This window comes from Miniopterus schreibersii (genome assembly GCF_964146895.1).
Source record: "Miniopterus schreibersii genome assembly, chromosome: 6".
In the NCBI taxonomy this organism is placed as follows: domain Eukaryota; kingdom Metazoa; phylum Chordata; class Mammalia; order Chiroptera; family Miniopteridae; genus Miniopterus; species Miniopterus schreibersii.
Window position 1 is genome coordinate 87,595,779 of NC_138107.1, and position 24,725 is coordinate 87,620,503.

Below are 24,725 nucleotides of genomic sequence, written 5' to 3' on the forward strand. Positions count from 1 at the left end.
TCAGCCTGTCCACAGGGGTGAGGGCTTCTGAGCAAAGGCGAGCCTTGGACAAGAGCTGCCGCGTGGCGGCCAGGTCCTTTGTTCCAGTGATGGAGGAAATGGCAGCCCTGACGTGCTGGACGGGCACAATCTTTACATGTAACTTCCTGTGCATGTCAATGACCTTGGAGAAGGCTTCCTGGGGTTTCTGCCAGAGGTGTGTGTAACTTACCAGCTTATTGGGTTTATTCTTGTTTTGCTAAGGTAAGTAATAGTTATTTATTAAAAAAACACACCCCAAAACGTGCAAAACAAAACTCTCAAGTCTGCACTTTCATTCATTCTGAACGTGGTCTTTTCTAGGGTCTTCGGCACAGTCTCTGCTTTTATTTCTAGGTTGCCTCTGCCAACACTGTCCTCTGGATTCCAAGAGTGCCCATCCTGGGCCTCAGACAGCGGCTCTCAGGGCTGGTTCTTACGTCGCCCAACACTCACCACCCTGAAAATCAGAGCGGCCTGCGCGTGCCCACCCTGGCCAGGAGAGGGAGAGGGAGTCGGAAGACAAATGTTACGGTGACGGTTTGGAGGCTGCGTGGCCTGGGGGAAGGGGACCCTGACACACAAGTGGCGAGACAACCTTCGAGTGCTCAGAGCAGACACCGGGAGGCAGGTGTGCGGGCCTGGAGTGGCGATACTGGTCACCTGCCGCCTGCCAGGTCAAGCGGGACAGACACAGGCTTTCTGATCTCAGGGCCCCCTTCCCCTTTCTCATCCGAATGGACACCTCTGCGTGGGACTAGGGGCAGGCTGCCTTTCCTCCAAGTTTGAAGGCTCCCGTACCCGTATCTTAGTCTTGAAGGCCCCTCAGAGTCCACTGGCTGTGATCTGAGCCGCAGGCAGTGGAGCAGCAGCCTGGGGTCAGGAGCTCTGCCCGGGCCACCTCTCTGTGGCCACGTCCTATGAGTCAGCTTCTTCCCATGAGGCCAGCCACCGGGCAGAGCTACATGCTGTGGCCTGCTGCCCGGGAGTCTGCCTGGGGGAGGCCTGTGGCCCCATCACACGTGAGAAGCTAGCTGAGCCCAGCTTCCTGCAGTGCCCCCAACTTCCCATCCCCTCTCTAGAGCAGCCCTGACCTGGGGGAGACCCCAGGGGCCGGCAGCAGGGAGCAGCGCAAGCTGTGGGAATGAAAGTTTCCAGCGAGGCTCCGCCGTCACCCGGGACTCCAGGGGCAGCAGAAGGCGAGCCAGAGCCAGAGCTGGCCTGAGGCCGCGCACAGGGCACAGTGGCCGTGGGCCTTTGGGGAGGTTGGTGTCCAGGTGTGACCTGGAGGACCAGCCCCGGGAGGGAAAGTCCCCAGGGGAACCAGATTCCGGGGCCCTGGAGCCGGGGGGCTGAGCCGGCTCTGTCTTCGTTCAGAAGCTGGGGAGGACTGAGGAGGACTGGGGAGGACCGGGGAGGACTAGGGAGGACCGGGGAGGACCGGGGAGGACTGGGGAGGACCGGGGAGGACTAGGGAGGACCGCGGAGGACTGGGGAGGACCGGGGAGGACCTGGGAGGACTGCGGAGGACCGGGGAGGACTGGGGAGGACTGCGGAGGACCGGGGAGGACTGGGGAGGACTGGGGAGGACCTGGGAGGACTGAGGAGGACCGGGGAGGACTGGGGAGGACTGGGGAGGACTGCGGAGGACCGGGGAGGACCGGGGAGGACCGGGGAGGACTGGGGAGGACCTGGGAGGATTGCGGAGGACCGGGGAGGACTGGGGAGGACCGGGGAGGACCGGGGAGGACTGGGGAGGATCTGGGAGGATTGCGGAGGACCGCGGAGGACTGCGGAGGACCGGGGAGGACTGCGGAGGACTGCGGAGGACTGCGGAGGACCGGGGAGGACTGGGGAGGACCGGGGAGGACCGGGGAGGACTGCGGAGGACTGCGGAGGACTGCGGAGGACCGGGGAGGACTGGGGAGGACTGCGGAGGACTGCGGAGGACCGGGGAGGACTGGGGAGGACTGCGGAGGACCGGGGAGGACTGGGGAGGACTGGGGAGGACTGCGGAGGACTGCGGAGGACCGGGGAGGACTGGGGAGGACTGCGGAGGACCGGGGAGGACTGGGGAGGACTGGGGAGGACTGCGGAGGACTGCGGAGGACCGGGGAGGACTGGGGAGGACTGGGGAGGACTGGGGAGGACTGCGGAGGACCGGGGAGGACTGGGGAGGACCGGGGAGGACTGGGGAGGACTGCGGAGGACCGGGGAGGACTGGGGAGGACTGCGGAGGACTGCGGAGGACCGGGGAGGACCGGGGAGGACTGGGGAGGACTGGGGAGGACTGGGGAGGACTGCGGAGGACCGGGGAGGACCGGGGAGGACTGCGGAGGACTGCGGAGGACTGGGGAGGATCGGGGAGGACTGCGGAGGACCGGGGAGGACCGGGGAGGACTGGGGAGGACTGGGGAGGACCGGGGTGTTGCTGGCCAGGGATCCAGCCCTGTCCCTCGAGAAGCCCCTTTAACCCGTTAGCCTGAGCTGCGCCTTCCAGCTCACGCTGTCCACGATGTACGGGGCTCCCTTTCCATCAAATTAAAGTCTGCCCAGGAAACAGTCTTCCTTTCCCATTTCTAACCACCCTCCTGCACGGGCCAGGGAGCCGGGAGCAGGGAGGCACCGTGGGAGGCACCGTGGGAGGCACCGTGGGAGGCAGCAGCTGCGGGAGAGACAGCTCTGCCGTTCCTTTCAGTTCCCCCTGAATGCCACCTGCCGACCCACTGTCCTGCCGCACACAGAACAACAGTAACAAAGCCCATTAACGATCCCAGGGCAGCTGGAGAGCGCGTGTAGCCGGGGCCTCGGCCCCCAGGCTCCCGCCTCCCCACGCGCGAAGGCGGGCTCTTTTCTTCTTAAGTCCGGATAGGATTTCTCCTCTGCCCGCTCGGGGCGGGCGACTTCTTAATGATCTCTAAGGAAAGAACCCGATGGAAGGAAAATATTCTGTTTTAATCCCATTTTCCTCCTCGCTCCACACCGAGCTGTTACTATGGCAATGTGCTCCCTGCTCCCGGGACAGCGACGCTCCCTGTGAAGTGCCCGAGTGATCGCGGCCTTTGCACTCGGAGGAGGGGCTGCTGCTCATCGACCGGTTTCCCCGGTGTCTAAACCCCAGTTCTCCATGACGCGCCTAATCTAGGCCTTCCTGTGGCTAAAAGCTAAATTCACTCCTCAGCTCCCAACGCGATAATCCTCCGAACCTTTCAGAACTGAACTCAGTAGAAATGAATTTACTTTTTTTAAAAAAAAAAAAAAATATGAATAGCGTCTTGTCTATGGGTCGGCTGAAGTTTAGAGGATGCCCTGGGAAGGAAAACAATTTTGGGAAAAATCTCCCGTACACCTCTGCCGACCCCACTTCCCTGCCTTTCACAGGTTTTTATATATGTAATATATACAGCATATATATGTAATGAAATACATATGTGCTGAAATAAATGTATATGATGAAATAATTCCAATTCACAGAAAACACAGAGACTGAGGTAATAAGCACTCATGTATTCATTTCCCCTAGTGGTGCTGGGGGGGCCATTTATACTTCAAATTTGTAAGAAATAAGCACGTCACAAAGTAGCATCTATTCTGAGGTTCCTGTATATCTTTTTCATCCGAGTCTTTGCACTTTTGTTGCACATGTATGTGCAAGACTTGTTTGCCAGCTGCCTCCTAATTAGGGGTGGTGCTAGACATCTCAGCCGCAAAGTGTTCCCCAGACGCTGGGAAGCCGAGAGCCCCAGGACCACTCGCTGCTCCTAGATCCTTTCATCTGTTTGCTGGGCAATCCTTATAAGTGGAGTCTAAGTTATCCTTCCCAAATGAGTGGGCTTATTATTTTAAAATAAAAGCATTCAAAGCCAAGGGCGATTTGGGCTCCTGGAAGCCCAGTGTTTCTCCCCAAGGTCATGCGAAACACGTGATGGGTCTGAGATCTTGTCTGTTCAAAATACAGTGATAAAAAGTCGATGCGAGAAGCCGGCTGTCACCTGGGGCGATGGCTTACTACGGGTGTTATGAATGAGGCCATCAAGACGCAGGTGAGAACATTATCTCAGATAAATGGTTTGTGGTTATCGATCTGGACCAACCGACAGAAAGAGGCTCTGTGTATTATTGCTACAATTACTTGATTTATACTTGCAATTTGGAATTCGTGGGCTCATTCAATTCTGTCAATATCAAAAAGTAACACCCTAGTTTCAAAATCTGACATTTGCATTTTGTCCTATGATTTAGTACATTCTCCGAGCAAAATAACTCAGGCCAGGTCGTCTGCCTTCAATGACAGCTTGAAACACAGGTGATTAGGGAGAAAACCAACCAAAAAATCAAACATAAAACTCAAATCAGGTGTCCAGGTTTATAAAAATAAAAGGAGACTTTCGTCCTCTGTCCTTCCAGACTCTGCCGTTGCCCATCGCGTGCCTGGCGGAGAGGTTATCCTGTAGGAAGGAGGTGACTCAGAGACTTGGGCTGGGACCTGGGACACGCCTGCCAGTGCTCGGCAGTGAATCTCTCCTCATGCTCACATTCCTTAGAAACAGCAAGACTGAAATAAGCTGACCGACCAGCACACAGCGCGGAGGCGCAACCGAGACAAACTGTTCGGGAGGTTGTTGAAAACTGGCGTCTGGACCTCAGAGAAGCCAGGGCCTGCAGGAGGGAGGCAGAGGCGACAGGGAGGCCTTGGGGCGAGGCAGTGCAGGGCTCAGAGCTCCAAAGCCAAGAGCACTCTGCGGCTGATAAACACAGGCCTGCCCTCGGTTACTCTTAACCACTGTACTACAGAAATGCTCATAAACCGTGTGTGCGCGCGCGTGTGTGTGTGCGGTCAAATACTCTGATTCTTTGTGGCCTCAGACAACCCAGGCAGATGCACAACGTGTGAGGGGTAGTTTCATGTACCAACTTGGCGAGGCTGCAGTGCTCAGTTATTTCAGCGGGTGCTGCCCTAAGGGGCGCTGTGCAGGCACTCGGTCCATGGGGCGGAGACCTACAGTCAGTTGGCTTTAACTGAAGATTATCCTCAATAGCGGGGGTGAGCTTCGGTCAGTTCAACAGCTTTCCTTGAGGTTCCACAGGAAGGAGAAATTCTGCGTTCTGCTCCAACATGGGAACATCTGGTTCCGTCGTTTCCCACCTGCTGGCCGGCCCTACAGGAGTTGGGTGCGCAGCCCCACAACCATATGAGCCGGTTCCTGAGGTCAGGAGAACCCTGCGGGCCTCTGACTGATACAACACGGTTGCCTTTTCCTGTTATTTTCCTTCCTTTCTTCCTTTTCTTCTCTCCCCCAAATTCAAAAGAGCAACCTTCACGCCCACCTTTCTGGGCACACTAGCCATTGCTACACGTAATATTAGTAATGGAAAAAATCAGTAACTTAGCAATTGGTCATTGACCTCTTCAGAGAGGAAGGTTAACATCTTATTTTCTATTTAGTTCTGTGCTCTAGGTATTACAGCAGCGCTAAGTTCTAGGTCTTATTGGAATGCTGTGTTTAGGCCCTACAGGAATGTTGAGTTCTAGGTCTTACAAGAGTGCTGAGTTCTAGGTCTTACCAGAGTGCTGAGTTCTAGGTCTTACAAGAGTGCTGAGTTCTAGGTCTTACCAGAGTGCTGAGTTCTAGGTCTTACAGGATGCGGAGTTCTAGGCCCCACAGGAGTGCTGAGTTCTAGGTATTACAGGAGTGCTGAGTTCTAGGTCTTACCAGAGTGTTGAGTTCTAGGTCTTACAGGAGTGCTGAGTTCTAGGTCTTACAGGATGCGGAGTTCTAGGCCCCACAGGAGTGCTGAGTTCTAGGTCTTACAGGAGTGCTGAGTTCTAGGTCTTATAGGATGCTGAGTTCTAGGTCCTACAGGAGTGTTATGTTTTAGGTCTTACAGGATGCAGTGTTCTAGGCCCTACAGGAGTGCTGTGTTCTAGGTCTTACAGGAGTGTCGAGTTCTAGGTCCTACAGAAATGCTAAGTTCTACATCCTGGAGGAGTGCTAAGTTCTAGGTCCCATAGGAGTACTGAGTTTAGGCCCTACAGGAATGCTGTGTTCTAGGTCCTAAATGGTACATGGGTACCATATAAAAATTTATGCTTATACCTACATATAGTGCCTGGAACTATTACATGATTACTGAATGCTTGCCTGCATGAGTGGATGGATGGATGGGTGGGTGGATGATGGGTGGATGGATGGATGGATGGGTGGGTAGACAGATGGAGAGATGGATTAACAAACATTCTGTGATCTGAGGGCTGAAGATGTTACATAAAGCTCCAAAAAGGGGAGAAAGCCCAATCAAGGGATATAAAAATCCACCGTAAGGTAGAAAATCATTTCTAGAGGAGAGATTCTGAGAGTAGAGAGATTGGAGGTCACTGACTCCATATGTGCTTTACTGCACTGTTTACACCTGCTTGGTCAGGGGCTAATGCTTTGTAGACAACCATAAACAAAAGTTTTTGTTTTTTTAAGGCAGTCTTCTTTTGTCCTTCCTTTGTACCTATTTGGAAAGAGGATGATAGTAATTGAAAGACCTGCACAAACCGCGATTTGGTCTTTCAAAGGTCGCAGGCTATTATGTGACAAGAGCAGAAAATGACTACCTTCTGAATTATTTGGGATGCTCGGAACTCCTGAGAGAGAGCTAGAATCTGCCGTGTGTTAGCGAACAACTCAGGAGGAGAAAGAGAGGAAGGCGGCTTTTCATGCGTTCAGATTTCCTTTGCTAAACAGGGAGCCCCCTTTTCAGGAAAGCTTTGGGATGAACACACGTAAATCTCAGTGCAGCCACTTGTCTGTCTAGAGAAGGTCATGTCTCTTATGCCACGTGCGGATTTTAAAAACATGCTGTCATTCTTAGGTCACGGCAACTGCTGGAGACTGTGATTGGAATTTTAATTCTTAGGTAGGAAGAACTGTAAAGCACTCTCATGGCCTCTGCAGTCACGGGCAGGCCATCAGCAGAGCCGAGCGGATCTGTACGCCTGTTGTCACAGCCCCATGACCCCAGCTGAGGTGGACGCAGTGAGCGGTCTGTCTGCCTCCTAACGGCCACTTTCCTACAGTGTCTGCACACTCTTTACTGCAGGGCCCGTGTTTAGACCCAGTGCTCAGTAATGTGGAAACGTCAATTATTTCCTTCCCATATTTAGATGAACTATGATTACCCTTGATTTAATAGCAAAGGAGCACTTCCAAGGCACAAAAACATTTCAACCATTAAGCACCAAGGATATGCTTCAAATGTTTGTTTTTTTCCACAGGGTAGCAGGCACTGGACTGATTAGCTTCACGCTCACTGTGACAGTGGCTCTGCGTCTGCTGAGCTCGGCACTGTCCTGCAGGAGACGGTGGGTGGGTGAGTGCATCCAAGGACAGAGCCTGCCAGAAATGCGTAAACTTGGGGAAAGTGAGGACCACATGGTTACTATGACTCACTAGCACTTTACTTTAAACCTTATAATCGCCAAAAGCCTTCTGGCGTCTTTTTAAAGCTGCAGTGCGTCTCCTTTGGACGGCCTTGACTCCCTCCGCCTGTTGAAAGGGGACAGGAATGCTAGAATGGCGAATTTTTGTTTCACTACTTCAAAGGAATGTGAACCCTCCTGGCTGTTCCCCTGTATGTAATGCATCTTTTGTCTCCCCCTCTGTCAGCTCTCGAAATGACCTCGTTATCTGGGGTTTTCAGCATTTCGTCGGATTTATGTTTGGTTTTCTTTGCACTGGTCCTGCTTGGGATTCACTGTGCTGTTCAGATCTGTGGTTTGATGTTGTTCATCAGTTTTGGAAGAATTTCCAGCATTATTGATGGCAAATGTTTCTTCTCCCCCATTCCCCCTTTCATCCCTGCTCGGTCCCAATTACACATATGTTGGACTGTTTGATGTTGTTCCGCAGATCGTGGATGCTCTGTTTTTTTACACTTTGTGTTTCTGTTTGGATAGTTTATACTGACCTCTATTCAAGACCACTGATACTTTCCTCTGCTACTCAGTCTCCTGTTAACCCACTGAAACTGTCCATCTTGATCACATATTTTTTATTTCTAGAATTTCCAAATGATTCTTTTTCACGGTTTCCATCTCTCTGCTGATATTTCCTATTTAAACAAAGTTTCCATCGCTTAAAGGATACGTTTTAGTGTGTTTATCAGCGTTATTTTAAAATCTGTGACAAATAATCCCCATTCCTGTGGTTGGTTCTACTCCCATGAACTATTTCCTCTCTTGGCCATGGATCACATTTTCTTGCTTCTTTGTTTTTTGCATAATATTAAAAAAATCCTCACTCAAGGATATGTTTTACTGATTTTAGAGAGACAGGAAGGGAGAGAGAGAGAGAAAGAGAGAGAGGTTGAGAGAGAGAAAGAAACATCCATCTGTTGCTTCCTGTACATGCCCCCACTGGGAATCAAACTAGCAACCTTTCAACCAACTGAGCCACACTGGCCAGGGCTGCATAATTAATTTTTTTTTTTTTAATATCTTTATTGATTTCAGAGAGAGGAAAGGAGAGGGAGAGAGAGAGATAGAAACATCAATGATGAGAGAGTCATTGATCGAGCCCACAACTGGGCACGTGTCCTGACCGGGAATCGAACCCCGATCGCCTGGATCCTAGGTCAACGCTCAACCGCTGAGCCACGCCCGGCCGGGCTGCATAATTAATTTTTAATTGTATGCTAGACATCGTGTGTGAAAGAACAGTAGAGCCCAAATTAAAAAACACTGACTCTCGGGAGAGGGCGTGCCTCTTCTCCTTTCGAGCTGTTGGTGTGGGGAGCTGAGGGCTCTGATCCGTAAGGGAGGGGGCTGCGCTGCAGTGCAGCTGTGGACAGGTTCAGCTCACTACTCATTTCAAATGCAAGAGGGAGGGAGCAGGTCTCTCCCGTCAGCCGGGCTTTGGATCCGAGTGTGATGGGATTGCAGAAGTCTCTCTAGTCTTGACAGCTTAGAGTCTGGCTTTTCTAATCACAGGAGATCATTTCCCGCTCTAAGCTTGGTTGCCAGGGTTACTATACGGTCACTATATGGAATCTCTGCCAATGTTATCCTGCTTGCTCTGTTCTTTTGGTTAAGGTGCAGGGCGGGGACAGGGGTGGAATCTAGAAAATAATCGTGCATTTTCCTCTTTTAGTTCACTGGCTTCCATTTCTGCACCCACCTGCTCTGGTCTATTTGGACAGAAGCTTAAACATTTCACTGACTCAGCTCACCCAGAGGTGGTGAAATTAGGACTTGAGAGTACAGTCTGCACACCCAAAGGTAAGTCCGTGCATCTCTGAGACGTGCCATCCTGTCTGGCGACGACCACGCTCAAAGCACAGCGAGGCCCAACCTTAAAGAAACACTCAGCCGTGTCGCCACGGCAGACATCTCCACGCCACACACAGAACCACAGAGCCGCTGAGGGCCGGCCTCCCGAGAGGAGAGCACAGAGTTACCGCGCAGCTGTTACGTCGGCACAAAACAGGAGACTCCCGGGGCCTCTGGGTGAGGTTGTGCCTCTCAGTCGTAATGTACCGGCCGCTGCCTTCCCGCGATGCTCAAGCAGTCAGGTAACGGTGGCCTTTTATCCTTTTGCGTCTGGTGGCAGATAAAAATTACTTCTAGAGGGCAGGGACATCTCGTCAGGAGGCACAGACCGGAGCCCCTGTCCGGATCTGAGACCCCGCACACACGCCGCCTTCTCTCCGCGGTGTGTCCATGTCCCAGGAACCGCACTGTTTGCCGCTGATCTCAGGGCCCCTCAGTGCTGCCTCTGGATTAAGAAGCCTCGCTCGTTACTGCTCATCAGTGGCCTGCTGCTGAGAAAACCATTTGTGCTGACGGATGGCTGCCTCCCTAAATGAACTGGGGAAGCAGCATTTGAGAGAGGCGTCCGCCATCTATGCCCTTTGGTCTTAACTATAATTCACTTATTCAGTCTTCAGTAAGTATTGCCAAGGACAGGCTACGTGCCTGGTACCGTGCTAGGCATTGACATAAATATACTTGATAGAGACCCAGTTCCAGCCCACAGGGAGCACAGAAACAATTAACTTCACATGAGTTTAGGTGAAGGTACATTTAGAAGTTCTCATATGTGCTGGGCATATGACATCATGGCTAGTCAGACAGGCTTCTCTCTGTCTATAAGCTCACAGCCCAGTGGGGAAGACATGAAAATAATTTCAGTAAGTGCTTTAAAATGCACACGACTCTGGAATGCAGACAGGGGGCGCTGAATCTAATCTGGGGATGGAGGGAAGACTTCCCGGCAGTGATGGTGCTTTGAGATGAGTCTTGAAGGAGGTGCAGGAGCCGGTCAGAAGAGACAGAGACTGCAATGCCTACCTGACCCCCGTGCTCCTGACCTTGCCCATCAACACGACTTCAGTGACGGGCCCAGCAGTCAGCGGCTTTCCCAGCCTCACCCACACGGGGCTGGTCCATGAGCTGCAGGCAGGTTCTGTGGGGCTCCCAGGAAGCTGAGTGCTCAGAGACGGTTTAGAAAGAAAAGGGCCTGGGTCCCTGGTCACCATGGAGGTCACATTCTGTCCCTCAATTTCATGCTTTCAACTTTCCTTTATATGAGAAGTAATAGCTTCTATTCCTTTTAACTCTCTACCCTCCACTCTCCCCCTCTCTCCCAAGCCAGACCTGAAGACCTGGTCATGAATGTAACACTGATGTACTAGGTAAAGTGAGGCTAAGAGAGAGAAGGCAGAAGGCCTGGGAGGCGCGGTCTATGAAGAGAGGTCCTGATGAGCTAGGGCAGAGGGCCAGGACAAGGAGAGGGTGCCCCGTGAATGCAATGTGCAGGCGGGGTGTGGTGGGAGAGGAGGCTGGAGTGGCAAAGGGCCTCCCACGCCAGGCTGGGAAGCGTGGGCTTTATTCTGTAGACGGGTGGAGGTGGTGTCAAGGTCAATGTTCAGCTAAGAAAGTCAACCTGGGAGGAGCAGGGAGAATGGATTCAGGAGGGGGGCTTTGGGATTCATACAGTAGCTCACCAGATGGCAATAAAAAGCACAAACCAATTCAAATACACACAACCGTGTGGTTGACTCTCCCAGGCGCTATGGTGAGTGAAAGAAGCCGGAACAAAAAGAATATATATGGTATGAGGTTTTTTTTAGAAGTTCAAACACAGGCAAATGGATGGTGACAGAAATCAGAAGAGTGGCTATATCTGACGGGGAGGACACATGAAGGAGCCTCTGGGATGCTCTCAGTGCTTGATTTATTAGGTATGATACGCTTAGTTCATAACGTATTTATGTTCTTGTGGGAAGGGAGGGGCACTCTCACTCAACAGGTATCTTAGTTAGCAGTTCCCCATTCTGTGCACCCGTGTTATGTGTTGGCATGCCTGCACCCCATCAATGACACCTGCAGGAGGTAATGGGGCTATTACTACTAGAACAAACACAAGACTCTCAGGGAAGAATATTTAATCTATTGTCACCACCTCCCCCTCTAAAAAAAGAGGCAAGAGAGAATTTTCAGGGCTGTAAAAATTTTTTTGTGTGCTTATTGTAGTTTGCAATGGAGACAGAGCAAGCTCTTGAGTGGGAAGCCAGGGAGTTGGGCAGAATGAGACTGGATGGAGGGGTTAGAAGCAGAGGCCTGTAGAGTCAAGCAACAGGAACAGGAACACCTGGCTCCAAACAAAGCCAAGACGTGGAAACAACCTGATGGATAACTGGCTAAAGACGATGTAGTCCATATAGACCACGGAATACTACTCAGCCATGAAAAAGATGAGATTCTGCCATTTGCAAGGATGGGTCTTGAGAATATCATGCTAAGTGAAATAAGCGAGATGGGAAAGGACAGGAACCATGTGATTTCACTCATACGTGGAGTATAAAACAAAAAGCAACAACCAAGCAAACCTGACACAGCAACAGACGTTGGTTACGGGGGGGCGGGAGATGAAGAAGGTCAAGGGAGTCGAATGTACGGTGACAGGAGACTAGGCTCTGGGGGCTGAGCACACAGTGGAGTAGACAGGTGTTGTATTATAAAGATGTACACCTGTAACGTACATAATGTTATTAACCACTGTTACCCCAATAATCTTAATTAAAAAAAAAAAGCCAGGCTCCACATATGCTTTGTCCTGGCTATGCTGCTGCCAAAGAAGAAAGGCTAGATGCTGTCCTGGGGACGCAGGGAGACCGGTGGAGCTCGAGGCAGGAACTGGCTTTGTTCCTAAGGACGAATACAAGAGACCCTCCAGGCCCACGAGGAGGCAGCTCGCAGCAAGGGGTTCCCACCCCGTTCACACCCTGTGGTCTGCAGAGACCACACCCCAGACAAAAACACCGAGTGCCCATCCGACCTGGAACCGGGGACCGCAGTGAAGTTTCCCTTAATAGCAAGGGCACCTCCATTCACGATAGTTACACTCCAGTAGATGTTAAGATAGTAAAAACATTTTAAATACTAGATTACTTGGTATTTTAAATACTAGAGACATTATACTAGGTGGCCTTATAGTCAGGAATTCAAAGCTACAGATATTCAGCAAGTGCCCGGTGTTGTCAGCTCTATGCTAGACGCTGCAAGGATGCAAAACCCCAGCCCAACCCGATCTAGAAATATTAGTAATTTCAATCCTTCATCTGGGCTTCTAAAGAAAAGCTGCTGCTTCTGATACATCCACAGGATTTAAAGAACTTGGTCCTATTTAGCGGTTTTCCCCTCTAAGGCCTTACGTGCGAGGTCGCTATTGACAACTACAATTTTGGGACATGTTTTAAAGGAAAACTCAGCTCAGACATAGAACCCAAACACTTCAAATGCTGTCCTCTGAGAAAATCCAAATATTTTGTTTCTGACTCGTGTTAAAAAAAATGTTTTTTAAAGCATGAGATGTTATGGAGGGTTCCCCACTGTCGATGACAGTGATTGAAAAGGCCATTTCCCAGGAAAGGGGCAGCTCCGGGGCAGTCGGGGCTGCCGGGGAGCAGAAGGTGCCCCACGGCGTCCTTGGAGCGAGCGGCTCGGTCACACAGAGACCAATTTCAGAGCGCGGGGCCGGGCTGCGCTGGCGACATCTGCGCTCGGCGGCTCTGACTGGGACGCTCCGCAACGACCACGGAACCAGGCCGCGCTTCACCGCCTCCCACCCTCCGAGACGATGTTATGTCGCCCAAAGGAAGGGCCTGGAAATCACGAGCCGGCGGATAGGAGAGGAGTTGCTAGCGGAGTCGTCGGTGGGGAGCGGGCGAGCCGCTTCCATGGGAACCAACACGCGCGGCCCCAATTAGGCAGCGAGGCGGGAGGGAGCGAGCGGGTGTCTGTTTGCCATGAACTTGGGTGGTGCTGGGCGAGGTGTCCCGAGGAAAAGCCAAGAGCCCCGAACTCGCCAGGGCGGCTGATTTCTAGGGAGCACTGTCCTTGCGATTTCCCACCCAGCATTTAAAAAGAGATCCTTTGGCTTTAAAAGTGTTAAGGCCACACAGCGACACTTCTTGCGGCCACGGGCAGCTCGCGTGGGTGAGGAGAAGGTGGTGGGGTGGGAACGCTACTGAGCGCAGGTGAGCGAGCCAAGGTCACCGAGGTGGCTCCTTCAGCTGGGCTGCGGCCTGGGAGAGCACAGGTAACTTGGGCTGGGGCACGATCCCGGAAAATGGGAAGGGATAAGGTGCCTCGATGTTTCCATGTAGAATATTTTAAACATATATATTTTTTATTTTTCTGTCTGACAAATGAGCAAACCTGGAATTAGGCACCCTGGCCCTTTGTCTTCAGCACCCGCTGAAGAGCGTCACAAAGAAAAGCAGGCGCCGCTTCTGATCTCACCGCCATCGCTAATTAGCATCAGGGAGGCCATTTCCATAAGCCACACGCTAACCACTGCTTGGCGACAGGGAACAGAAGCCTACGGAGCCGCTTTCTCCATGGCAACCGGCCGGGGGGGGGGGAAGAGCGACGCAGAACCGGGGACAGGAGGGCGTCCTGGGGGAGGGAATGGTTGGTGGTCACTGCCCCCCAACCGACAACCCACCAAGAACGTCGGGACACCCAAGTCACGGGGCTGCTGATTTTTGGAAGGAAGGAAGGAAGGAGGGAAGGAAGGAAGGAGGGGAGGAGGGAGGGAGGGAGGGAGGGAGGGAGGGAGGGAGGGAGGAAGGAAGGAAGGAAGGGAGGGAGGGAGGGAGGGAGGGAGGGAGGGAGGGAGGGAGGGAGGAAGGAAGGAAGGAAGGAAGGAAGGAAGGAAGGAAGGAAGGAAGGAAGGAAGGGAGGGAGGGAGGGGACCGAGTGTGGTTGGAAGATGCAGGATGCCTGCGAGCTAATTAGCCCCAGGGCGCTTCTCTCAGCGTCCGGCGGCTTCCTCGAAGGTTAGGGAAGGAGACCAGCCAGCAGCACGTCGACTCGCATTAATGCCCAGCTTCTACACCCACGGAACGTCCACGGAATCCACAAATCTTTAACGAGCTACAATTCTGTCCTTACCCCAAGCATCACATAGCTGAAGGTGACATGCACGTCCACGTTCCCTCCCATGGGTGGCACGCTAGTGGTTCAAATCTGCTGCTATTCACCGTGACCTCTTTTCCTTCCCTCTTAGGGTGCCGCGGTGGCATATTAAGGTCACAGCAGGATTTTAGAGTGAAGAAACTGTTTGGTTTTTTTTTTAGCACATGGCCAGCTCCTGAGAGCCTGTAACCGGCTTTCGAACCGCAATCCTCCTGCAGGGCTGAGAAACGCCGCAAACCTCCAGGCGGGTTGGCGGATCCACAACCCGCCTTTGCCGTTGTTCCTATTTCTGTATCGCTGTCGTTACCGCTAATAAACACTGAGATGCATCGGGCCTATTACGTTCAGGCAGTGTCCCGAATGCTCAGGGGGCAGCCATCAGGCTGGTTTTCACAACGGCCCTGTCCTGGGAGGTAAGCCGTGGGACCTGCTCCTTCTCAAGATGAGACGAAGGGGGCCTGGGGGGCCCAGGGAGGTTTCCCCGAACAAGCAGCCGGTACAGACGGAGTCAGAGCTCAGCTCGGGCCCTGACTCAGGCTTTCTTGACTCCCGCACTATTGCTACTTGGGGCCGGACAATCCTTTGTTGTTGGGGCTGCCGAGTCTTGGGGGATGGTCAGCAGCATCCCCCAGCTGTGGCTGTCTCTGGACATGGCCAAGTGTCCCCTCGGGGACAAAACCTCTTGCAGTTGAGAACGGCTGGTCCGACTCAAAGATCCCTGGTCTTAGCTGCGGGCACCGCTGCCGCCCAGCTTCTGTGGCTCTGCCTCACTCCTTCCCCACGTCCCCATGTCCCTGAGGGAAGACCTGGGTCCCACCAGCACCAGGGACAGAGGAACCAGGACGGGTCAGACCAGCTCACCTGCAACCATCACCAACCAAGCACATTGTCACATACTTGCTGTGGGAACAGATCTGCACAGGCAAGTATGACATTTTCAATAAATCAACATTCAGGCTATAACGAATCTGTTAATATTTTCAGGAGTCTATTATATAACGAGTCAGCCATTCCAATGACTCCTGCCTTAGGTCTTTCCATGAAGCAAATTTGATTTAACTCAGCAGGCCAGGAGAAGTGGGCGGAGTACCTTTTATTTCCTGGTTATACCAGTGCGTGGTGGGTGGTAAAAAAATGTGTAGGTATCTCCATCAGCTAATTCTTGTAATTTCCCCATTGATTCTTTCTTTAAGATAAAACCCGGGTCTCATTTCCGTCCTCTTAATTCATTTTGCGTCCTGTAATGATTACACGAATCCTCAAGCCAGCCTGGTTTTCTAATATAATGAAAGCAAACAGTAATAAATGGAATTATAAATGAGAATATTTCTATCAGCACAATTAAAATATATTTGTTTAAAATCCACACGTCAACTTGCATTTCCCCCCCAAGCCACCCTCATTTGTAGAAGGCGGGGCCAGGGTCCTGAGGAGGAAGAGGGTCTCTGAATTGGAGATGTTGTGTCTATGAGAGGGGCCCTCATTTGTGATGAATTCGTTAGGAATCAATACTTTCACTGTTAAACAGGTTTACCCGAGAGGGTAAAAAAAGCCCAGGTAGAGGGAGGTATCTTGAAAAACAGCAGATTTTTCTCGCCCGAACTGGAAACATTTGGAGACTTAGAACAATCATACTAGGAATTGCTTTGTACTGAAATTTCATAGAATTAAAAAAAAAACTTTTGCAACATGGGAAAACCAGTTTAAAGACAGAAACGGTGATTAATCCATGGAGAATTTTAAACATAAATGTGTACACCCTGTGCAGTAAGATTCCGTTGGGTTTAACCTGTGATTTTTGTGGAATGTGAGAACGAGAAGGGACCTTAGAGATTATCGAGAATGCTCACATTTCAGCAAATGAAATAGTACCCAGAGACCCAATTTAAAAAAAGAAATAACAAATACATATATATATATTTTTATAAATCCAACTTCTTTTTGTTTGGTGAGCACAACCTTTTAAGATTCAGCGTTTCAGGGGAGACATGCAGGCCCATCCTATGTAGTCCTGTGTTTTGTTCAGTTTGTCCAGATCAAGCACATGCTGAAAGACCAAGATAAGGAGTGGAAAACTGATAAGTTTCTTTAACAGCTCATTTTGCAGTTTCACGACGCTCTTTATTAAACAGAGACTTCAGTCTGAGTCTACACAGTGTTATGCATTTTTCAAAATATTTTTATTGATTTTTAGAGAGAGAGAGAAACATCCATCTGCTGCCTCTTCCACGCCCCCCACTGGGGATTGAGCCGGAAACCTGGGCATGTGCCCTGACCTGGAATCAAACCCTCAGGCTTTCAGGGCACAGGCCCACGCAGGCCCACCGGCTGAGCCGCGTGGGCCAGGGCACACCACGTACGCACTGTCGGTTTCTATTCTAAGTGTGCGTATGTTGTTTCTGTTACAGACCATAAATAGTTTAAACTGTATTTCAAAATGAAGTTGGAGTCAAGCTTCACCCATGCGGCCCTGAGCATTTTAGGAGCAGGTTTTGACAATCGCCGAGTCAACAGGACGTTTCACATGAGGGACGAGTTCACAGGCCCGGTGTAGAGGAGTCACGGGTCCGGGTCACGCGCTGGCAGGATGAGGGATCGAGGGTTAGGACCTTTGCCTTCAAAACTTTGCTCTTTGAGGTTCACACCGCCTCTATTATTCAATTACTCAATTTATCAGCGCAAAAAGCAAAACCTCAGGGATGCCATTAGCAAGTTACTGTTTCCAGCTCTTCTGGGGATCTGCTAATTGCCCTTTCGTGAGGGCGGCTCATTATGATTAAGACTTTGATTAAATGCCGGAGTCTAGACCTCGTACGCTATCGCAGGCACATTTCCTATGAATTTAAAGGGCCCCAGCGACACGGGCTGTGCATGAGCGTCTTTGGGCGCTATGACACCCACGTTCAGCCCGCCAAGCGTTTTCCAAGAACCTGCGCGTGTGCCCTGGTCGTTTCTCAAGGAGCCTCCAGTCAAGCTCAGGAGAGCTCGTATTAGAAACAGTGAACGTCAGGGCATGAGCAACGTTCAGCGGAGATGCGGGCGGCTTCTCGGAGCCTGGGCGCTGCTGATAACGGACGAGACTCATCTAGAGGGAGGGGCATCCGGGGGAAAGGGTGGCGCCAGGAAGAGCGGCGGACATCTGTGGGCCACCGACAATGACAGGCACGGAGCAAAGGGCTGTACAGGGATCGTGTCTAATTCTCAAATACTCCTCAGTGCTATTGCTCTGCTCACCCCTGTTACTGAGAAAGACCCGGGGCCCCCAAGCTTCAGTTACGCAGCCCCTGGGGGGAGGGACGGGATCCAGCCCAGGCTGCCTGACCTCAGGACCCCCGCCCGCTCCAGTCCGCTGTACCCGCTGCCCTCCCTGTCCGTGTGAGCCAAGCCAAGGACACAGTGGCCTGTGGGAAAGGAAGCTTAGAGAACAGTAAGTGTGCGTGCGGAAGGTCCTGCGCCAGGCCAGGAAGGCCGCCCTGCAGACACCGGGGGGAAGATGTTCCAGGGAGGGAGGGTCAACGCCTCCGAGAGGACAAGGCCCGCGAGGGGCCGGTGGGGGCGGGGTACTGTCGACCTGGGGAAGTGGCGGGAGGAAGACAGAGGGTGAGATGGGGTCGGTCTCTGCAGAATGCGGGAAGGTCTCTGGGTTTTGTCCGAAGTAACAGGAAGCTGCAGGAGTCAGTGCAAACTTTAAAGAGAATTCAGGTGATGCTTACAGAGGAGTCGAGAAAACAACAGGCCCCGAGGAGGGATTTCTGGGGAGGAAGGGAGGCCGAGACATCAGGGGTCTTGGGGGTCGTGGAGACAGAGAGCACGCCGGCTGGGCGGAAAACGGGGCGCACACGGAACGCCGAGGGGAAATCAAGGTGGGGGGAAATGGAGTAGAGGTCATTGGTCACCCCCGGCCGATCATTTGATCCATTGCAAAGACATGTCTCAGGCCGAAGGGACTGGAAGAGAAAAATAACATAAAAGGGAGCCAAGGGTTTTCAAAATCGCACTACTATTCAAAAAGGGTCTCGAAAGCCAAACCCAGCTTTGCCACGTTCATTTCCAATACATGTGTTATTGTCTCCCTCCCTCCGCCCTCCCCTAATGCAACTTAGGCTATTTACACTTTCTGTAGTTTAGTTTGCTAGGAAAGTGACTATATTCATACTGAAAAACAAGCAGGGCCGTGTAATCATAAAAAATATAAATGCCTATATTTAAAATGGGCTGTGCAACAGTAACGAGGTTTATGATACGTGCACAGCCTCCCAGGGATGAAACCTGTGGGTCGTGGATGCAGGCGTTCCTGGGCTGTCACTGCTGTGACAGTTCAGGTGTATTTCCTGGTCGAATGGTCGAGATTTGCTGTATTAGCTCACGGATGGCAGCGTTTTCAAGGGAAGGAGGAGCTTTTAGGAACCGGGCCCTTGCAGGCAGGCCTTGCTCCAGGCGCCGCAGGAGCTCCCTGGTTCTTGGCTTCAGGATGATTATTCCGCCGCCGAGTTCCGAGGGCTCCTGCCATACTGCTTCCAATGACCGCAAGCTGGCCGTCCAGTCCCCAGAACCGCCTCGGCCCTGCGCGCCATCTGTCACGGCAGCGGGGTTCAGCCCCGAAAGGAGGGGCTGGTAGAAAACTCTAACTTAACGCAGCCCCAGGAGAACCGGAGGCCAGCAGTCACTGCACCGGGACACGGACGTTCACCTCCTCCAGGCTGGGTGATGGACGGACATTCACCTCCTCCGGGCTGGGTGATGGACGGACGTTCACCTCCTCCAGGCTGGGTGATGGACGGACATTCACCTCCTCCGGGCTGGGTGATGGACGGACATCACCTCCTCCGGGCTGGGTGATGGACGGACATCACCTCCTCCGGGCTGGGTGATGGACGGACATTCACCTGCTCCAGGCTGGGTGATGGACGGACATTCACCTCCTCCGGGCTGGGTGATGGACGGACATCACCTCCTCCGGGCTGGGTGATGGACGGACATTCACCTCCTCCGGGCTGGGTGATTGACGGACATCACCTCCTCCGGGCTGGGTGATGGACGGACATTCACCTACTCCAGGCTGGGTGATGGACGGACATTCACATCCTCCAGGCTGGGTGATGGACGGACATTCACCTCCTCCGGGCTGGGTGATGGGCGGACATCACTCCTCCGGGTATCAGAGGAAGGCAGGGTGCACAGAAGGGGACATGCAGGCAGGGCCGAGGAGGGACATGGGCCGACTGCCTGGAACACCTCGGGGTGGAACAGAGGGATGCAGGTTGGCCCCGAGCAGCGACGGCACGTGGCTCCCGGTCCTCCCTTGCAGAGGAGCCTCTGTCTGCCAGGACGATTAGCGAGCTCGAGAAGAAAAGTCCCCCAATTAGTGTGCCTTCAAAACGCCATATGTGAGTGACTAATGAAGTGACAGCCTGAAGGCAAGGACGCCGGGCTGGCTGGGAAGAAACACAGGCGCCCGGGGCGGCAGAGACCCTCCATCCGCTGTTGGAATGTGTTAAAGGGGCCACCCCACAATCTAAACAAACGACCCCCGCCATGGAGACAGAGGCAGCACAATCACTCCCGACAGCGGTCTCACCGAGGGGACGTCGGCCGCCGGGCCTGTCCTTAGTTTTATACTGGATTTAATTAATTAATTTCATATACCGGATTTAATAGAACATTTTAAACTTTCAGAACCACCTGGCAGTTTGCAAAAAAAAAAAAAAAAAAAAAAAATCCACTTGGGTTGCAGACGACGCATTACAGAGTCGCAGAAGATGCTGCTGAAATAAAAGATGCTGCGGGGACTTTGTGATACGCTGTCAGCGCCCACCTGGGCCCTTCTCCCAACACCTCCCGCCCAGCGAGGCCGGGCGAACGGTCTTCGTTACTTCAAAACCAGAGCAGAAAGTAGAGTCGGAGCCGCCGGCCACGCAACTCCTCAAAGCTCCGGGAGGACCGCGCCGGGCCCACAGCCTCGGGACTGGCTGAACCTGCACCGTGTTCCCACGGCCGCCTGCAGGAAAGCAGACGCGCTATCGGCGGAACGCTGAGGACGCTCTTCAGAATCAGCACCGCCAGGCACCGCCACAGACCAGGGCAGCTGTCTGCGCCCACAGAAGCTTCTTCCTTGACTCATTACCACCAACAGAAATTCCTTCCTTCTACCCATGTGATTATTCCCTTTCCCTCTCACAAAGGCCCCTCGCCTGCACCCCTAGTCCAAACACTATTTGGGTTTTGCCTGAACCACGAATCTCTCTTCTCTTGCATCTCAGATAAACACTGGTCGCCTCTCACCCCGGCCTTTTATTTCTACGTCGGCACCGTCCCTGTGTTCCCAGGGAGGCGCCTAGAGAGCCGGAAGCCCGGCGGGTCCATCCTGTCCCCCCCCTTTGGAAGGGACCCAGCCGTAGGGAAACGTTTCGGGTCTCGTGTTATTTATGCTCTGCGCTCAACACCATTTCTATGGAGTTTAACGACCCGTGACTTTTAACCGTTTAAATAGATCTAACCGGCCCTGGAGTCCGCATTTCTCTGCAGTGGCTTCTCTCCTGCCCTCCCCGCTCAGAGTGCTTCCCCCTCACAGGCCGAGGGCTTCGCGCCACAAAGTGTCTCCTGCTTCTGCTCTTCTCTCTCCTGCAGTTTGGAAGGCGAACTCCATGACCCTTTTCTATCGGAGAGAATTCACATAAAAAGCAAAGGATCTGAGGCCAGGATTTTGCTTTCCCTGTTGCCAGGTGGGAGGGGGACGTCGGCAGTGAGAAGCAGCTGTGACGGCTCCCACTTGACAAGGTGACCTTCCCAAGGTGTCTCAGCTATGAACGCTTGTGCCTGATGTTTTCCAATTATTTTCACTTAAAAGAAATACTTTAACGTATTTAGTTCAAACTGCATGATTGCAATTATGCTTCCAGATCTGATTAAGTGGGGAGAGAAGAAAGCTCTGTTTCCGTGAGGGGCTCTGTTTCCAACAGTTGGGTCTAATTTTCTGTGGCGGGAGGAGTCATACTATATGCGTGGAGACAGCCTCTTTTTCATGAGTTATTGATAAGGCTCTTAGACTGGTTAAATTCACACAGGGGGAAAAAGATAAGTTATTGTTAATCAACTTCTAATCTAATCTATCCATCACTTAGGTGACAGACAACGAGGTTCCCCAAGGGGATTTGTGATTCAGGCTCCAAATCGTGATCATGTTCTAAATGACCTTAATTGATAAACTGATCATTTAACTTTTAAGAATTAGTACTTGTATTTATCATATTTGTTATATTGCCCCTTCCTTAAAAATCCAATAAGAATTTCTTGCTTCATAGCAGATAAAAATACAGCTTATGGTTTGGAATTCAAGCCGTCCCCCAGAGGGCACGCAGCCCAGCTTTGTGGACATCGATGCTGCCGTGTTATTTTCAGTGCTCTGCTCCCGGACAGCCCCCAGGAGGACGGCAGTCTCGCCCTTTAAAGTCAGATGGAGCCCAGCGGCTTGTCTGGCCGGTGAAATGTGAGTGGAACTGACGTGGTAACAACTTCCAGGCCAAAGCTTCTAGTTGCTGGTGATCAGCTTTCCATCCCTTCCGCACCCTGCTTTGGTGACTGACACTCAGGATGCCATGGTCTCCCCTCGCTGACCCCCGACTGGGAACGAGGAGAAGGAGGGCTCCCCACCACCCCGAGGGGACACGTCTCATGAGTGAGAAGCAAACCTTTGCTGTTCTAAGCCACTGAAATTTTGAGGTTCTTTGTTACTGCAGCGGACATTAGTCTATACTGACTGACACATTGAGGATTTATTTAAAAAAATTTTTTTTTTTACGAGGATTATTTTTGCTTTTGGAATTTTCGCAGCCAAATTCTATTTTCACGTGAAACCGGCATGGGACACCCATGCGCCACGTGACCAGGCAGTCCATGGCGGGCAAGGCGGCCTGGTGAGTGCGGGAGGAGCCCTCGGCTGCTGCCCACCTTCGGGGCAGCCTGTGGTGCTCTCTGCGACTTTCTTTCTAGCTTTTGCTGGAACTCAGGTTGGAAACCAAAGATCTCAACCCAACAAATCTTTCCAACTAAAGTTTAAAAGTCACAGCTGGATCTGGACCCGTACACACCTTTTGTTTTACTTTGGCCCACAGACTGTTTTTATTTATTTACTTATTTTTAAACCCTTACCTGAGGATATTTTTCCATTGATTTTTAGAAAGAGTGGAGAGAAGGGAAGAGGGGGGAGAGGAGAGAGAAAAACATTGATGTGAGAGAGACACAGAGACATATCAATTGGTTGCCTCCCGCCAGGGTCCTGCAACCGAGACCCTTCACTCTGAGGGCCGACCCTCTAACCACTGAGTGACCGGCCAGGGCCCACAGACTGTTTTTAAAGAGTCTAAGCCAACATTTGAAAAACGGGAGACTGCAACCACAACTCTGAACTTCCCCTGACAAGAGGAAGACTGTGTGGAGGGAAGCATTTGCTGCCCCATCACTAGGGGCTCCTCTTGGCCACTTGTCATTACACTTACGTGTCTGTGTCACTTGGGAAAGGGTTCTGTGTCCCGTGTCTGTCAAAGTGGGAAAATACAGACACAGAGCTGTGTTTCCTAAAAGTCTAGGAAAAAAGTCATTGTCATTGGTATTATTTCGCTCTTTTTTTGCAGTTCCCTTGCACTGTTAGCGTCTCTGTTACGGTCTCTGAGAGCTTGTTTATGACTAAAGATGTTAACCATTTCTCATGCATTGCAAATGAAGCACCATGTTTTTTTGTTATTATTTTACTGTGGTGTTTTATTTTTTGGTTGTACTGAAGTCATGCATTGAAATATAATCATGCTGTTTTTTAAAAAAAGTCAAAGAAAGAGTGTATTTCTTTGTGGAGCGCATAATCTTCCTCAATATCGACATGAAAACTAAGTTTATCCATGTCCTATATACTCACTCCTGTTACTGTTGCTTCTTACAAGCTTTAGGATTGGGGACACCTCTTCGAGTCCCTTACATATATATGTCTATGACTTGATTCCTGAAAATGTGATCCCCCAGCCTCCTGCACCCAAGTTACCTGGGAAGCTCGTGAGGAAGGTAGATTCTGAGTCCCACCTCAGACCTGCTGAATGCAAGTTTGTGACGCAGGGGCCCGGGAATATGAATTTCTCATGAGCATCCCCTGCCCCGAGACAACTCTTGGGCACAGTGGTATTGGGGAGTCGCTGAGCTTTGGTTCTGGGGCTTGCAACGTGAGAACCAAACTTCTCGGAAGCGACGGGGAACTCTTACTCTCTTCTAGGTCTAAGGAACGGCTCGGAGGGTAGAATTTCGACGCCGAAGAGAACGATTTGTAAGACGGCGCTTGGGAACCATGAAGTCAAGTATTTGAAACTCCGGCCGTTCTCAAGGTTAAAGGCGAGCTGAGCGCCGAGCCGCCGTCTGGGTGTCCCGCTCATTCCCCTCCCTCCCCACGCCTGCTCCTGGGCACCACCACAGGCCGTTCTCCGCCCTCCCTGTTGAAATCGCACCCCCTCTACTGTGCAGATGAAACGTGAACGAAAATTAACGACGCTTTCTTACTATCACCTAAACTTGGCTGTGCCCAAACTGTCCATTTAAAAATTTTAATTTTTAAATAGATTTTGTGTTTTAGAGCAGTTTAATACTCACAGAAAAATTAAGCGGAATGTGCAGAGAGTTCCTGTGGGTTCGGACAAATGTATAAGGACATGTGCCTACCATTCTAGTATCACACAGAATAGTTACTGCCCTAAATCCCGTCACCCCTCCCTTCCCTTAATCCTTTGCTGTCTCCGCAGCTTTGCGTTTTCGGGAATGTCCTGCGGCTGGAACCCTACGCGTGCAGCCTTTTCAGGTGGGCCCCCCTCCCTTCAGTAACGCGCATCTAAGGCTCCTCCATGTCCTTTCATAGCTTGATAATCGCTCCTCTTCAGCACTGAACAATGCCCCCTTTCTGGATGGACCACGGTTCACTTACCCGTTCACTGACTGGGGGGCATCTGGGTTGCTTCCGAGTTTTGACAACTATGACTGAAGCTGCTATAAACCCCCGTGTGCAGGATTTCGTGTGGACCTAAGTTCCCAGCTCACTGTGGTAAATACCAAGGAGGGTGATTGCTGGATTATAGGGTGAGAATCAGTTCAGGTCTGTAGGCAGCCAGTCCTTCATCGGGTCCCTGAGGAGCACCCAGGGCCATGTTGATGAGACGGAGCCACACTGGGAGACGCTGCCAGAGACGCAGAGGGAGCCTGCGTGTGT

The 24,725-nt window shown here is 51.8% G+C and overlaps 1 protein-coding gene across 5 annotated transcripts in view; it reads right to left on the reverse strand.

Annotated features, from left to right (window-relative positions):
• Window positions 1-24,725, reverse strand: part of PRKN (parkin RBR E3 ubiquitin protein ligase) — a 618,945-nt gene that overhangs the window by 46,059 nt on the left and 548,161 nt on the right. Inside the window, exon 10 of one of the 5 annotated variants that reach the window (XM_081141127.1) lies at window positions 16,651-17,067. The exons of the other annotated variants lie outside the window; for them this stretch is intronic. Within the exon in view, the coding sequence (XP_080997253.1) occupies window positions 17,026-17,067 (42 nt within the window). The 3' untranslated portion in view covers window positions 16,651-17,025. Of the gene's footprint in view, window positions 1-16,650; window positions 17,068-24,725 lie in introns of those variants that run through there. 5 annotated transcript variants of the gene reach the window in all.